At 46.1% G+C, this 14,566-nt stretch overlaps 8 protein-coding genes across 8 annotated transcripts; 2 read left to right on the forward strand and 6 right to left on the reverse strand.

Moving 5' to 3' along the window:
• Positions 1-468: 468 nt before the first annotated feature.
• LY89DRAFT_680628 (meiotic nuclear division protein 1) lies at positions 469-1,412 on the reverse strand. The gene is made up of 2 exons (XM_018214112.1): positions 1,338-1,412; positions 469-1,291 (listed from the first exon to the last, which is right to left on the reverse strand). The coding sequence occupies exons 1-2, from the start codon at positions 1,338-1,340 to the stop codon at positions 638-640; spliced, it is 657 nt and encodes a 218-aa protein (XP_018076835.1). The 5' UTR covers positions 1,341-1,412; the 3' UTR covers positions 469-637.
• A 179-nt stretch (positions 1,413-1,591) lies between these two features.
• Positions 1,592-3,317, reverse strand: LY89DRAFT_704198 (uncharacterized protein). Its single transcript, XM_018217363.1, has 3 exons — positions 2,811-3,317; positions 2,574-2,762; positions 1,592-2,505 (listed from the first exon to the last, which is right to left on the reverse strand). Exons 1-3 carry the CDS (start codon positions 3,155-3,157, stop codon positions 1,668-1,670), a joined length of 1,374 nt encoding a protein of 457 aa, XP_018076836.1. The 5' UTR covers positions 3,158-3,317; the 3' UTR covers positions 1,592-1,667.
• A 387-nt stretch (positions 3,318-3,704) lies between these two features.
• On the reverse strand, positions 3,705-4,653 carry LY89DRAFT_714272 (YjgF-like protein). The gene is made up of 4 exons (XM_018218118.1): positions 4,425-4,653; positions 4,329-4,369; positions 4,092-4,277; positions 3,705-4,010 (listed from the first exon to the last, which is right to left on the reverse strand). The coding sequence occupies exons 1-4, from the start codon at positions 4,483-4,485 to the stop codon at positions 3,912-3,914; spliced, it is 387 nt and encodes a 128-aa protein (XP_018076837.1). The 5' UTR covers positions 4,486-4,653; the 3' UTR covers positions 3,705-3,911.
• Positions 4,630-6,229, reverse strand: LY89DRAFT_300595 (FAD/NAD(P)-binding domain-containing protein). The gene is made up of 2 exons (XM_018206567.1): positions 4,713-6,229; positions 4,630-4,634 (listed from the first exon to the last, which is right to left on the reverse strand). Exon 1 carries the CDS (start codon positions 6,002-6,004, stop codon positions 4,853-4,855), a length of 1,152 nt encoding a protein of 383 aa, XP_018076838.1. The 5' UTR covers positions 6,005-6,229; the 3' UTR covers positions 4,630-4,634; positions 4,713-4,852.
• A 455-nt stretch (positions 6,230-6,684) lies between these two features.
• On the reverse strand, positions 6,685-9,463 carry LY89DRAFT_693852 (uncharacterized protein; the record flags this gene model as incomplete). Its single annotated transcript, XM_018216664.1, has 3 exons — positions 6,685-7,173; positions 7,221-9,153; positions 9,219-9,463. 3 exons carry the CDS (start codon positions 9,461-9,463, stop codon positions 6,685-6,687), a joined length of 2,667 nt encoding a protein of 888 aa, XP_018076839.1.
• A 685-nt stretch (positions 9,464-10,148) lies between these two features.
• Positions 10,149-11,099, reverse strand: LY89DRAFT_300619 (Diphthamide biosynthesis protein 4). Its single transcript, XM_018206568.1, has one exon. The coding sequence runs from the start codon at positions 10,990-10,992 to the stop codon at positions 10,438-10,440; it is 555 nt and encodes a 184-aa protein (XP_018076840.1). The 5' UTR covers positions 10,993-11,099; the 3' UTR covers positions 10,149-10,437.
• Positions 11,100-11,222: 123 nt separating this feature from the next.
• Positions 11,223-12,288, forward strand: LY89DRAFT_300633 (uncharacterized protein). Its single transcript, XM_018206569.1, has 4 exons — positions 11,223-11,711; positions 11,774-11,880; positions 11,934-12,035; positions 12,087-12,288. The coding sequence occupies exons 1-4, from the start codon at positions 11,400-11,402 to the stop codon at positions 12,172-12,174; spliced, it is 609 nt and encodes a 202-aa protein (XP_018076841.1). The 5' UTR covers positions 11,223-11,399; the 3' UTR covers positions 12,175-12,288.
• Positions 12,289-13,612: 1,324 nt separating this feature from the next.
• LY89DRAFT_693854 (HPP family protein-like protein) lies at positions 13,613-14,558 on the forward strand (the record flags this gene model as incomplete). Its single annotated transcript, XM_018216665.1, has 3 exons — positions 13,613-13,867; positions 13,917-14,362; positions 14,396-14,558. The coding sequence occupies 3 exons, from the start codon at positions 13,613-13,615 to the stop codon at positions 14,556-14,558; spliced, it is 864 nt and encodes a 287-aa protein (XP_018076842.1).
• Between the last annotated feature and the right edge of the window lie 8 nt (positions 14,559-14,566).

Consider the following 14,566-nt stretch of genomic DNA (forward strand, 5'->3'; position numbering starts at 1 on the left):
ATGCCGGCACAGTAACCTAATATGTTTGGAGAAAACTATCGCCTAGAACTCGTTAGCAGCAACTTATCTGGGAGCTGGTGACAAATAATACTGGTTGGTTGGCTTGCTAGATCAAAAATCATGACTCGTCTGTTGTTCAGAAGGTGAGAGTTTTGGACGACCATCCTGAGCAAATCTAGCAGGTCTTCAAGCCTTCGATCTCTTACCCTACCATCTTATCAGATCACGTCCTAGAGTGACACGAAGGAGCGATGAAAAAGCTTGAGTGGGATGGTGGCGCCGAGAAATGCGGGAAATGCTTGTCTTTCTCTCGCATCGTGATACCTTGCCGTTTGGTCAATGGTTTCCAAAGCTGGAACAGCAACATGCTTGTTTCACGAACGTATCAATGTCTCATTGGCTGCTCGCAAGCTTCGCCGAGTGGCCTTGTTCACCCGACGATCATTTGGAGTGTTCTGTCGGTCGGATTCCTTTGCCTAGAATGTGTGATGATAGCAATAAATACATCAGCTCAACGCCTCGGTTCGAAGCAAGAGAATAAAAGAAATAATAGGCCAGAACATAGCTGCTGCAAATCCGCACTCAGTGTCTCATGCTCCCAGTCATGCTCAATGTATGTATATGACATGGCTGCAAATCAAAGATCCTTCAAACCCTCTCCGGGGACGTATTCGTCTCCACATGCGCTCTGCATCATTTGGGCTATCAGAGCTCGATCGCCGGCGAGATTGGTCATGAATGACTCGAGGGATTCGATGTTGTCCGTCCATCTTATAGCACTGCTCTTCAATGCCTTCGTCTCCTCGACCTTGCGTAGAACTTCAGCTGGATCATTGTCGCTGTAACGAGCCAATTCCTTGTCCAGGCCATCCATTTCTCTCAAAAGCATCTCGTGAGTCTCAAGGAGGGCCTTCCTGTCCATGCCAGTCCCTTCTAGCATCTCCTCATCGTCCTCGCGCTTCGCCATCTCCTCTTCGATGTATCTTTCCGCGTCTGCAATCGAGGCTTGCAACTTGCTCTCTTCTGCCTTCAAGGTGTTGAGGGCATTCTCTTTCGACTTCTTCGCCTCTGAACTGAAGCACCAGTACCAATTTCCACTACCAATCTTCTCCACGCGGATGAGGTATTCGTCCTGAAGAGCTTGAAGGTTGTCCTTGACTTGCATTTGATTGATAGAGGCGACGGCGGGCAGAAGCTTCTCGAGCTCCTTGAGGGTGAAGACGCTCATGGACTCTTTGAAGTATTCGAGAATCTTTGCCTGCTTCGCAGCTGGAGGGGCATTCTTGGGCGCCTGAATTTTGTCAGCGTGCAAGTCTTGAAATGAATATTTTACGGACCATTTCTGTGCCCGAGAATGTACTTCTTGTTTCACACGCGCGGCTCTTGTTGAGTGTTGATTTTGTGTTGGCGCGTGTCGCTGCGTTGCTCGGAGCGGGAAATGGAAGCTGCGTGAACTCAAGTTCAGTTATGCTCAGACAGACGCACTTTAATCAACGACTGTTTCTCCGGGCTGCCTTTCGTATTCTGATTTAATAAATCATTTCCTAGGGCAAGAACGTCTCCAAAATTTCACATCTTTTCATTCGGGATTCTAAAGCTTTATTACCACCTCCAATCACTTGGTAATTCAGTCACTCATTGGACTCCCTCGAGATCCTAGATGAGTACTACTCTCCTCCCAGTTTGAAATCCAACACAACTACATCACTGACACCATTCTCAGCCTTACTCGTACGTGTGAATATCGACAACATATCAGACATCTCTAATCTTTGCACATCAACCAGAGGTTCCCCATCGAAACCGCTACCCAGCCAAATCTGCGTGAAGTTGACATGTCCAGGCTCTCTTTTGGCTTGCATGATTTCCAAACTCGAGTCTGAGTTTCCAGGGAGGATGGTATAGACGTTATCCTGTCTATCGACACAAATGCTTCCCCTCGCGCCTATTTCTGTAGGCTTCGACGCGCTCTCAAGTACGACTTTTGCCCATTTACCGTTGAGATCACGGTGATATACCATCCACTTCTCTACACCAGAAACTTTTTCTCGATTCAACGCCCAAAACCCACCATCCCAGTCAAGAGCTTGGCCTTCCTGATTCAATATTCCACTATTCATGGGAATGTCGAATACTCTCGCTCCTTTTGCACCTGGTTTAATTGTAACCTCTACACTCTTGTCGTCCGAGCCTCGAAGATCAGCCAGGAGTTGACATTCAGAATTCCTCCAAGTATGACCGACATCGTCTGAGAATGCATAATTGAAATCAGAGTTGTTCTCCGGCCCGTTGGGACCAGCTTGTTGCTTATGTGCATCGGGTATTGCAGAAGCTGGAAATTCGATGAAGTTTCTGTAACACCATGAGATGTGGAGACGAGATAGACGGTAGTCTATGCCATTAACGTATGGGTTGTTCGAGATCCCAGTGAGGTGTTGGCCAAGGTATGTGTACTGATGCGTGCTAGATGAATAACGATACAAAATATCTGACCCTGCACCTGCTCTGAAGATAAAGTTGTCAAGACTTGAACGTATTTGATGCTCAGTGGCAATCAACAGGTAGTCACTTACTGGCCAATCCGATAGGTGAGGAGAAGATCGTTCCCAATATTCACGAATCCTGGGTATGTGACCTCCTTCATCAAATCATCTACCTCAAGTCCAGGTAATGAGTTCTGAGTCTTGCTGAAAATGGAAGTGTCCCATTGATGTTTCGAGGGTTTATGAGCTATTTCCTGATGTGATATCCTGAACTTCAGTCTACCACTTGTCAGTTCAAATGTTTAGAATTCAAGAGAGAGTTCTCACTCATTACAGTGGTGATCAAAAGCTACATGGATCGTCCCGTCTCCTTTGCATACGCCAATAGAAATGGTATTATGCCCGTCATCTACACTCTGCTCGTAGTCATCGAAAGTCATAATTGACCATTCTGACAGTTCATCCTTTTTTGTTCCTAGGACATTTCGTCGCGCAAGATTGACCAAGCACTTTCCATTTTGTTCATCAGGACTCGCCTTGTCTGTGTAAAACGCGGCATATTGCCAGCCATTTGATGTTGTCAGAGCATGCTGTTGGAATGAATTCGCATTGATCCTATGGATTCTTGCTGGATCTCGTCCAAGGATCGATAAAACAGGTGATTCGAGTTTCATGTTGGTTCTTGACTACTCACAGCAGCAGAGTTTTAGCTCAAAAAACATTCGTGGTTCGAAATGTATGACGATCCATAAGCGGCGTTGTCATGAAGACAATCCTATCTCAACATACAAGAATTGCCAATGAAACACTTTGATTCATTTCCCAATTATTCACAAAGTAGCAGGAAGCAGAAGAACGTTATTCAGAAAGGCGCCCGATTTATGCACCTATCCCAACGCCACAGCGCGAACCCCAGGCGCTCGGTACATTGCTGCCCGAAATAATCTAACTGCCGCAAACTCCTCTTCCATCCCCGGACCCCACATGTACCCTCTTTTGGAGCACCAATAACAACACATTAGTAGACCACTACATGCATATCCTACAGATCCTTGAACTTTTCATAGGTTATACTCTTCCATCTTCACGTTGCTATGTTAGGTCTATTGATGCAGGAAGTTTCCGGACATCTAATAAGGTATGAGGAAATATTGTAAACTCGCACTACCGGCAGTCTTCGAGACGGAAAGTCAGGCTCATTCTGGAACCTGTGTTCTGTCCCTTTGATAACTATATTTCTAACACTATGCGGATTTCAAGATAACTTCAATTTGGAGTTTCGGCCGTGGCTAGTGCTTTACTCTCATATGCAAGTAAGGACCTTGGTGAAGAGGTGGTGGCTTGAAAATACAGGGTTTTTTTGCATATGTATGAACACAGTCTACTACATCTTCGCACGCAAAGCTTCTTCTCCAAGACATCTAATTCCTATGACTGAGCAGCGATAAACTCAATTTCCACCTTCGCCCCACCTGGAAGTCCCTTTACAAAGACGCAAGCTCTAGGCGGCTTTGGATCTGGCATAAGCTTCCCAAAGATGGTTAGCACATCCATTCTACACCCTCTGCTTTCTCCTCTTCCCACACGCGCGGCAGGACATGAGCTCACCTTCTTATAAATTTCATTCATGGCCGCATAGTCCGCTTGTTCGGGCATGTAAATGTTCACTTTCAACACTCTCTCCAACCCACTCCCTGCACTTTCCAAGATAGCCTTGAGATTTGACAGAGTCTTCTCTGTTTGAGCCGCTACGTCTTCAGAAACTAATTTGCCTTCGACGTCGGCACCGACTTGCTGTGACGGTCATTGGATATTGTCTTACCGAGGATTAGAGATGATACTTACACCCGCGCAGTATACGACACCGTTATGGATCTTTGCATGATCTACCCATCATTCTCTCAGCAAGAACGATGCCTATGGCATGAGAGTGGGACTTACGAAAAAGCCCTGGAGGAAAAGCACAAGCCTCCGGGCAGAGAATTGCTTTGATTTCGGACATTTTGAAAAATAATCGGTTGGCAGCTCTTCAACGATTTCGAGAAACTCTGATGAGTTCGAAAGTCATACAAAGTTGAAGAATCTTTAAATTACTCCAAACCCCACTCCCACTTTTGGCTTTATGATCACGTGTAGGCGATTGGCTTGGAACTGGTATTTCTAGTTATCATAGGTATCTTCTGATACAGAACCTGTGGCATAGCTTGTTGGGATGTCAGGTGAATTTACATTATCATCAAGTAGAAGTCCTTCAGCTTAGGCGAGTCGGCACGACGATCGTCAACGACCAGCAATAGTTCACCAACCCTGCTCAAGTGTCTGAGCATACCATTGTAAAGCGGTCCCGAAAGATGTTCATTATGACACTACTACAGCACCGATCTCGTTGTTGAGTGCATTTCGTGCATTTCGTGCAACCTCTCTTTGCTCCCCTTCACCTCATTCTCCCATTCACCATACCGCTTTCTGTAGAAGTCTTCTACGCCTTCAATGCCCTTCTCAGCAATATACTCTGCCAATTCCACTGCATCTTGAATGGCAAAATTAGCGCCTTCACCTCCCAGAATTGGCATTGTATGAGCCGAATCGCCCAGAAACACAACACCTATTCTCGAAAACTGAATCAACTCATCTAGAGGAGCCAAACAGCTTCTCATCAACCAATGCAAAATCCGATCCTTCTTGAGTTTCTCCCCATCAAATGCGTCTCTGAATGGCTGCTCTAGCTCTGATAATTGAGTGAGCTCCTCGAAAAAGGACTCAGATATGTCGGAAGACTCTCCTGGAGCACGGCCCGGTCGATGCAAGCTGTCGTTCTCTCGAGTCGGTCTCGAATAGACGTAGCTAATATCCACACTTTCGGAGTCCCCCTGATAATCATTGATCCAAATTTGCAGCAGCACGTCATCCTTCCTCAAGTCGATCGTAGTTCCCCCCTGAAATTTTGACTGATACAGCTCCTTGAAAGTACGTCCATCGATACGTCTTGTCCCTCTGAAGACGACATATGAAAGGACGTCAAGGTTCAATTTCGGCAGGAGCGCTTTCTTGACTCGAGAATGAACTCCAGATGTGTCTATCATGAGCCTCGCATCAACGGTCTTCTCGTCTTTGAATTCAAGGATACACTCATCCCCACTTCTTGAGACATTCTCCAACACATGACTCCACTGAATCTTCAAATCGTCTCGTAAAGCCGCCTCGAGTCTACCGCAATGTGCTCGGAATGGCAGCGAGAAACCTTCACTAACAGAATTGGACCTATCACTGCTGACAAGACCACTTCCGCTATTCAAGCTATCAACAGCTACCTTGCCACGAAATGAACGTTCGTCAGTTCCCAAGACTTTGAGAAGCGCTTGACATGTCCGTGGCTGCAGTGTAATGCCATAATTGTGTTTAGCCGGTGATGGATTCTTCTCAAAGATAATACCCCGTATGCCTCTATTCCTGAGGCAACGAGCCAATGTTAGACCTGCGAGGCCTCCGCCGACGATATGTATAGGAGGAACTAGAGTCATGACGACATCGATCTTGGCTGGATGTTCTGGAGATAAAGTAAGAGTAGCACGATGAGTAGTCCTGTATCTTTACAAAAGCTCCGCGTCATGTATATATGGTCACCTCTCAAAAATGATCCAGTAGCGAGCTTTGTGCAAGTGATGAAAGCGAGCTCATGGAAGAAAAGTCCTCGCTTAGCCACAACACAAGCGGGGTAAGCGAAAAGGGTCAAAAGTCAATAAATCACCAAAAGATCTGTTTGTAAATGTTATAGCCCGAGAAAACATTACAAATAAATAAAAAGTTATACCCACGAGAAGCAAAAGAGTTAGACCCGGTGTCGATTGTCTTAGTCTCTTTGTCGTGTGTCCTCCAGACTCGCGATATTAGCGTGTGTAGACTTCGTTAACTACCTATAGGTAATGGAGCCACAGACACATTCTAATACAACTAGAGCTTTGAAACTGCTTGCAACCAAATTGCAATGGATAGCAAGTCTGATCAATAGTAAGTCTTCTAATCAACATTTTAGTTAGTCATTTTGCTTTCGCGATTGGGTTGACGATATCTAAAGGTAGGTAGCTTCATGAGTGGAGGGCTTCAAGGCCACGGATTTATGTATTTCTACTTTTAGGGTATCCACCTCAAAGGGTGATATCTTAGGATTATATCTATGCAGGCACTGAGCACTGTATCTAATCTAGAGTTCGCTCTTGACTGTCTTGCTTTGATATGCCTCAACCCAATTCTTGACATCTTGTCCGTCACGTTCGATCCAAGCAGCCTTTGCTCTGATAGCGTCGGAGCTCTGGGCAAGAGTCTGATCGAAGCCCTTCGTGCTCTTGTCTGAAAAGAATTTATGGATATCCTCTAAATCAGACAAATGGGTGAACTGTGAAGTACAAATAGAGACCATCGATCCGAGCATAGACAGACCTGCTGGAAGTCGCGTCGACAGCTCGTCCCAGTTCTCCTTCATCCAGTTGTACAAAGCCTTGGTACCGGCAGGGTGAGTCCTCAACCCACCTACAGGCATGTAAATATCTTGTTCCTTGACCTCACCGCCAAATGGAAGAGTGAGAGTCCTCTTGATCAATTCTGGATCTCTGGCTCTACCAAGGGTTCGAAGCGCAGTGTTTCGCTCGTCACTCGTCTTGGCATTGCGGTAGGTGTCAAGGACAACATTGTACTACGATATGTTAACTCTCGTCTATCATCATGTGGAACTTGCCTTACCTCTTTTTCACCACCATATTTCAATGCCATGCCAAAGACACTGCCTCTAATGTTCGCGTTGATAGCTGATTTGTCACCAGCGGCGAATTTAGCGAACATATCTTGGGCGGCTTTGATGATAGTCTTGTCACCACTTGAGCCAGCAGCGCTAAAGAGAAGAGCCTTGTATTGAGATTCGATGTGGCCGTCGCTTTCCTTGAATTCCCATCCTGCCTGATGAGCTTTCTCGCTGACCAAATCACGTAAGAAAGACTCGAGGCCATCCCTAGTCTTTTGGTCCTCGAACATCCAAGCACCTTGAATGTTATTAATTCGAGTAATGATCTCATTCCAGACCACAAACTCTTTCTCACTATCGAAACCCTTCAGCAGGTTCAACAGACCGGAGGTCTTCTGATAGCCGGAAGCTGCAAGCGCTCCAGCGTCAGCAATCATGCCTGCACGATCCTCAATACTCAGCAGGCCATCCTTTGCAGCCTTTCCAAGCTTCTCAAGGCGGTCTGGCGTGTATGAGGTTCGGAAGATACTGGTGTGGTCGGCATTGAGCTTAAAGAAGTCTAAATCCGGTACTTTAAAGTTACCTTCTCGCTCCGAGAGGACAAGAGACTCGTCGATGCCAGATTTAGTACGCAGGCCTAAGTACACAGGGTAAAGTGTCTTATCTTCCTCAGGCTTGACATCCGCTGTACGCAAGAAGCGGTTCTGTTTAACGTGGATGGACTTGTCGGATGAATTCTCCGTTACAGATACAACGGGATAGCCGACATTCTTCGTCCAGATGTCCATGACTTTCTCGACGTCCTTTCCACTTGCCTTGCTTAACGCAGCCCACAGATCGCCTGTCTGCGTATTGCCATAGGCGTGCTTTTTCAGGTACTGTCGGATGCCTTCCATGAAGACATCTTCCCCAAGATATTTGGAAATCATGCGAAGAACACACGATCCCTTCGAATACGAGATAGCATCAAAGATCTGGTTCACTTCATCTGCTCTCTTTACCGGGACCTCGATTGGATGACTACTGCGCAAAGAGTCTAGAGATAGGGCACCTTGGAGAGTATCAATGACGTAGCTCTCCCATACCTTCCACTCAGGGTAGAACTTGTCGCAAGAGTACCAGGACATCCAAGTGGCGAAACCTTCGTTGAGCCAAAGACCGTCCCAGAAATCCATGGTGACAAGGTTGCCAAACCATTGATGGGCAAGCTCATGCTGGACGACCTCAGCCACACGTTCCTTAGTGGAAGCACCAGTGGTTTTCTCATCAAGCAACACGTCGACAACACGGTATGTAATAAGACCCCAGTTCTCCATTGCACCAACAGCGAAATCTGGAATAGCAACCATATCCATCTTGGGTAGAGGAAAGTCGCTGTCGAAAGTCTTCTCGTAAAATGCAAGGGTCCTAGCAGCAAGTTCCAGTGAAAATCGGCCGTGCTCAATGTTTTGGTTTGGTGGAGCATAGACTCTGATGGGAAGTCTGAATTCGTTGGTCTCGATATAGTTGAGCTCTCCCACAATGAATGCCAGGAGATAAGTCGACATGAGGGGTGATTTATTGAATTTCACGGCCTTCTTCGTGCTTCCACTCATCTCTGACTGAATCTCAGATTCTGATGCAACATCCATGTTGCTCAAGCATGTGAGGTGCTTGTCCGCAATCAAGGTGATTGTGAATTCAGCCTTCAGGGATGGCTCATCAAAGCATGGGAAAGCTCGTCGAGCATCAGTAGCCTCCATCTGAGTAGTGGCCAAGATTCCCTCAGTTCCATCCGTGTTCTTGTAGGTTGATCGATAGAAGCCGGCCATCTTATCATTCAACTCTCCATTGAACTTCATCACAAGCTGTGCCTTTTCGCCCTTTGGGACCTTGCTTCCGATCTCGACCTTGGTGGTCTGTGTGGGTTCATCGTATGATACCTTGGGCGATGAGCTATAAACAGTTAGATCCAGGTCGAAGAACATGGTCCAGAGAGCCAGTCGAGGCCAGTGACTGACCTGATTGTGCGAGAGCCAGAGATGATCTTTGTATTATGGATCTTAAGATCCAGAGTATTCAAGGAGATTGACTCAGAGTCCTCAGCAACGTCCAGATCAATAATGACAGTTCCCTCATACGTCAAATTCTTGAAGTCGGGTTCCAAGGTAAGATCGTAGTGCTTGGGAATAACATTCGCAGGTAAGATCTCTCTGCCCTTGGTGACGTCCATGCCCGCCCCAGTAACTTCTCCTTCTCCGTGCATTTTACACATGTTGTTCCTTCGATATGAGCAACTTCGGGTGGCTGTTGTTGTGGAAGGCAGAAGTCGGAGAGAATTCGAAATGTGAGGTCGTTTACAAACAGGTTGGAAACTAATGGTCTGTTGTTAGCTAGCTCGAAGTAGAAGGCGCCCCCAGTGAATGAGTGGAAGGCAGAAGCTCAACTTCGGCTTATTTTGGAAGCTTCAAGCTTAGGTCGGTAAGGGAAGAGGGGACGAAAGCTTGACATACATTTGATTAGCAGAAAAAGTGGCTGAAGAACGGTAAAGAGTGCTACTGAAAGCTCTTCTTTGTGTTGTAGAAGAAATGGCAGACACTGTAGGTCGAATTAAAGCAGTAGAAAGGATCGTAAGATCGATCACAGAAGTAAGCACACGCATTGACAGCGAATGAGGGAGGATGTACACATAAATATTAAAGGAAAATGGGCGTAGTGGGGTCTCAATGCGGGCGGGCTGGCAGCTGATGCTCCTCGAGGACGACTCGAGTTTGCACCAGTGAGATGCTTCTTTGGGACTGGCGCGAGTTAGGCGGTGTAGGGGGTACGGTATCGGTTAAAATACTTCTCGTTTCTCGATTTCAGTTCAAACATCAGCAACATTCAGTCCTTCCAACACTATACGATATTCCTCTACAAAGTGTTGATGTTCTCTGGTTTTCAATCAGACGTTGCAAGAGGAAATATAACCGCAAGTTTGAGGTGACCAAGAATGCTTTCGAGCTCTGATTGGAAGCCATAGGAAGTCGGAACAACTCTTTTCGAAATTATCTGCGAAGCTGTATTGCTAGGCAAAGCGTGCAGAATTCCTGCCACGCGATTTCTTTGCCACGGGTATCATGTAGGCCAAGTTCCACAGATTTCAGCCATGCTGTCAAATATGTTATGTGCTGGAGTCGCTTGACAACCATGTGTGACTGGCAAATGTGTCTATCAAAGATACACTTGTAACACCAGCATTTACTTGTTCTCGTGAACTTCCGTGGTCCCATTTGCAGTATGAACCCCAAGGATATCGTCCTCTATGACACCGAACAAGACCTTCAACCACAGGCTGCAACCTCGACAGCCCACACTAATCTCTCCCTCACTTGCGGCCTCGTCCAAGTCTGCCTCCTTGATCAAGAACCCTTGATCCTCTCCACATCTGCAACTCTTAAACCATATACCTCGTGCTTCATCGACCTCAAGATCATCCAGATCTACAGTCTCAATGCCAGTATACAAGATTTGTTTCGATTTCTCGCTATTGATGGCGGCATTTTGAAGCTTCAGGTCGGTATCGTATTTTGCTCGAGACTTGGGGATTGATAGTGTAGAGAACGCTTCGGTGATTTGGTCAATAGAATATCTCGTTTGGGTTGAGGTCAAGGGGCCGTTCGCAGATTTGTCAGGGTGGTTTTGGAGAAGTGCTCGTCGGTAAGCGTTGCGAAGTGTTTGCGCCGGCAGGTTTGCTTCATCGCGAAAAGCTTCTGGGAGATCAAGAATCTCGTAATAACTTGGCACGAAGGTCATCGATCCATCCGCAGCGAGTTCGTGTCTCCGTGCCTTGGGGTGTTTGGCGGTGATGCTTCGGCGATGAGTGAGCAGAAAATCGAGACCCCAAAAGAAGGTAGACAGACACGTGACAATAGCAAGGAAAAGTTGAACTGTTGAGCAATCTAATCTTAGAGCCTGTAAGATTATCTCTGGAAATCTTCAAAGGTTCATTGACAATTATGTCGACTTCATGGGGTTGAAAAAGGTTTGCATTGTTATCAATGAAAGTGAACGCTTCCAATCAGGTCACCTCATCCCGTCTCAGCTCCCCGACCCAAGAAAACCATCGGATGATTTGCATATATTGAGAAATCGAGTATCAATGCAAGAAGAATTGAGCTCAATCTACGATCGTCTACTCTGGTCTCTGTTCATAGGCAACCATGCTTCCTGAAAGCAATAGTCATAGTAGAAAACTTTCTAACACAAAATCGTGTGCTATCCTCCTCTCAACTCCATCTTATCCAAAGTCAGAGGCCCAAAATCACCAATTCAACCCTATCCTCTTTCTCAACGCCTTTCTCGCCATATTCGCTGGTACTGGTGGTGACCCGAGTTCCTGCAATATCTGCAGAACCTGCGGCATAGTCAACGCCTTCAACTCTGGGATATTCGCCGGGAAATTAGGTATCGGCTGGCCGGTGTTTCTATTGACGAGAGGATCGAGTCTCGCCCTAGTCTGGGAGCGCGCGATGGTAATGTTGAACTTGCGTGCTTCAGAGTTGTTGTCAGAGGAACTCAGCATGCCTAATATTAGATCGAGATTGTTGTTCATTTCAAGGAGCAAATCGTTTGCTTGTGTAAGATTATAAAGAGCCATTTCACCAATAGCAGAGTCGTGGCCGTCATTGATCTGAACGAAAAGTAAGATTTCATTCTAGCCAGTGATCTGGATGACTTACAGCGAGATGTTGTAGAGCGCTCTCTCCAACGTCACTGGTTTGTTGGGTATTGCCTGATGCTTTAGACGCATCCGTAGCATCAGCCATTTTGATATTGGATTTATTCGTGGTTTTGGTGTATGATTTGCGATGAATCACCGCTGGGCAAGGGCTGATGGTGATCCCCAGCTTGTACGACAATTGGACTTGGACAAACGCATGTACTGTTCGAGAAGTGGTTTTCACAAAGGTCGACCCGAGCCGAGGCAACACATAACGTGCCACCGAAAGCAATAAAATCCTTACAATTATTTATCTTTTCGAGTCTCCAACGGCGCGCTACTTTTCAGGGTTGGCCTAATTATGTTGGCGTTTTGAGGCTTCTTTAGCAGAGAAGAACAATAAGCTTCAACCTCAACTTATGGCTACGCTTCTCGGACCAGTAGACAGGACATATATGCAAGTTGTAGCAATTTTCGATCATTTTGAAAATTCCATCTTCGTTCAATTGCGCATATTTGTCCAGTCGCAGTACACAGTGGAATAATTACTTTGTGCTCTTTTGCGATTTTCTCGCAATGCAGTTCTCATGCCAAGCACATAGTAAATGTTGGACACTTTAGGTACTTGTTGTTTACTGTTGCTCGGTTCATGTATTGATTGCAAGAAATTGAAAACCACACAAGATGAACTAAACCCTCTAAAGAGCATCAAGAGCCGACTACCACAGGGAGTATGGCTTGCCTATCTTTACCAAAGGTCTTTTGGCTTCCTGATTGAACAGTGTGCCAAAAGTACCTATGGTACACGAAACCAACGTTTCTGATATCAGATTCCGTGGAGAGCCACTTACGGAGAAAGACTTACCCAAGTTCACCGAAGTGCAAGTTAGCTTCACCTTGAATCAGGTAGTTCAGCGTCAAAGTTGGGTATCAAGTCAAGGCATATAAAGAGAGCCAAAATGATTAAAAACGAAGTCTAATACCACTGGCTATTTCGTAAGCAATTTTCCGGATCTCGTCAGCATTGGAGCTCGGTAAAGAAAAGGGGCTAAACATCGACAAAGAAGAGGCTCCATCAATCAAGATTGATCACCAAAACCATTCCGACTCCCGAAATTCATCTCATGGAATTTGTCACCTTCCCGAGAGACCTCCCTCTTTCGAGATCACTCTTCCTCGTGATCTCCTTTCAGTCTACCGTCTCCAATTTTTAGCGAACGTTGCTGACGCCTCAGTACGCCTCCTTGGATTTCCATGTGTCATAGCCTGTCTTATAAGCCTTTCTGATCAGCACCTCGTCCAATGTCCTAATCTTGTTATATAATAGCAATTCTCTTTCCTTTCTCATTGGTATGAACATGATCTCCGCACATTAGTGGTAAAGACAAAACCAGACTGCAGGTTCGACAGGCGGCACTCGTCACTACCCCGGACTCTACATATTCTGTCATAAGGAGCCGCCTTTACCATGCTAAGCAAAGTCGAAACTTTCGTAAGCTTTGCGTGCTCTGCTTTGTACTACGTAGATCCGGAGATGCTATTTCCTGGTGTCATAGTTCAAATCGTGCAATCCTCCATTCATGTCCTCAAAAATTCCTTATCTTGTCTTCCCTCGGAGAAGAACATCATGTCTTTACGTTTCCTATCTTTACAACAGTGTTTTCTCTCATCTGAGCCTACGGGTTGTTAGAGAGATAAGAAATCCTCGAATCAATGTCCTCAGTTGCTTTTGATTTTGATGTAGATCGTTACATCAACCCCTTCGTTCCTCGCTCGAGGCTCTACCTCCTCCCGAAACCGATATCATGGTTTCTTGGCTACAGATCCAAACACGCGCCATCTCTAGGGAGTGTCCTAGTTTGGTGGTGGGCTTTCATAGGAGCTTTCTGTAGTATCCTTGTCATTGAAGCTGTATTCCAGACCACGACATTCAAGATGGAAAAATCCCCTGTTGTAATTGCTAGCTTGGTAATCAATGTTAAATCTCAGCATATCCTTTGCCTAACTTGAAGCCCAGGGAGCAGCCGCAATCCTAGAGTTCAACACCATCGAATCTCCTCTTGCTCAACCCCGCAATTGCTTTTTGGGGCAGATTCTTGCTGCTGTGATTGGTGTCAGCATCACCAAGTTATTCCAGCTCAATTCAAACTTCGAGAATCTGCGATGGGTCGCTGGGGCCCTTTCTGTTGGTATAACATCTGCTGCCATGGGTTTCACGAACACAATCCATCCTCCTGCCGGCGCAACCGCGTTGTTGGCTGCTACATCAGACGACATCACGAATTTGGGATGGTTCTTGGTTCCATTGATCATTCTTGGAAGCAGTTTGATGTTGGCTGTTGCCTGTATAATCAACAATATCCAGAGACAATTCCCAATGTATTGGTGGACGTCAGCAGATTTGAGTGCACCGAAGCAAAGCGATTATGAGAATCAGAAGGAGGAGAGCAAAGAAGATGTGATGTGTGGAAGTTCGAGCTGGAATGATTATGTAAGAAGCGAGAGCGCGAAGATTGTGGTTGATGATGAGAGGATTGTCATGCCGAGTTGGATATCTCTGGATGACGAGGAGAGGTCCATGCTGGAGGTCTTGCGCTCAAAGTTGCAGGAGGGACTGAGAGGAACTAAGTCGAGAGATATACTTAATGAAGCCCGCTAAATATATCC

This window comes from Mollisia scopiformis (genome assembly GCF_001500285.1).
Source record: "Mollisia scopiformis unplaced genomic scaffold LY89scaffold_3, whole genome shotgun sequence".
NCBI lineage: Eukaryota > Fungi > Ascomycota > Leotiomycetes > Helotiales > Mollisiaceae > Mollisia > Mollisia scopiformis.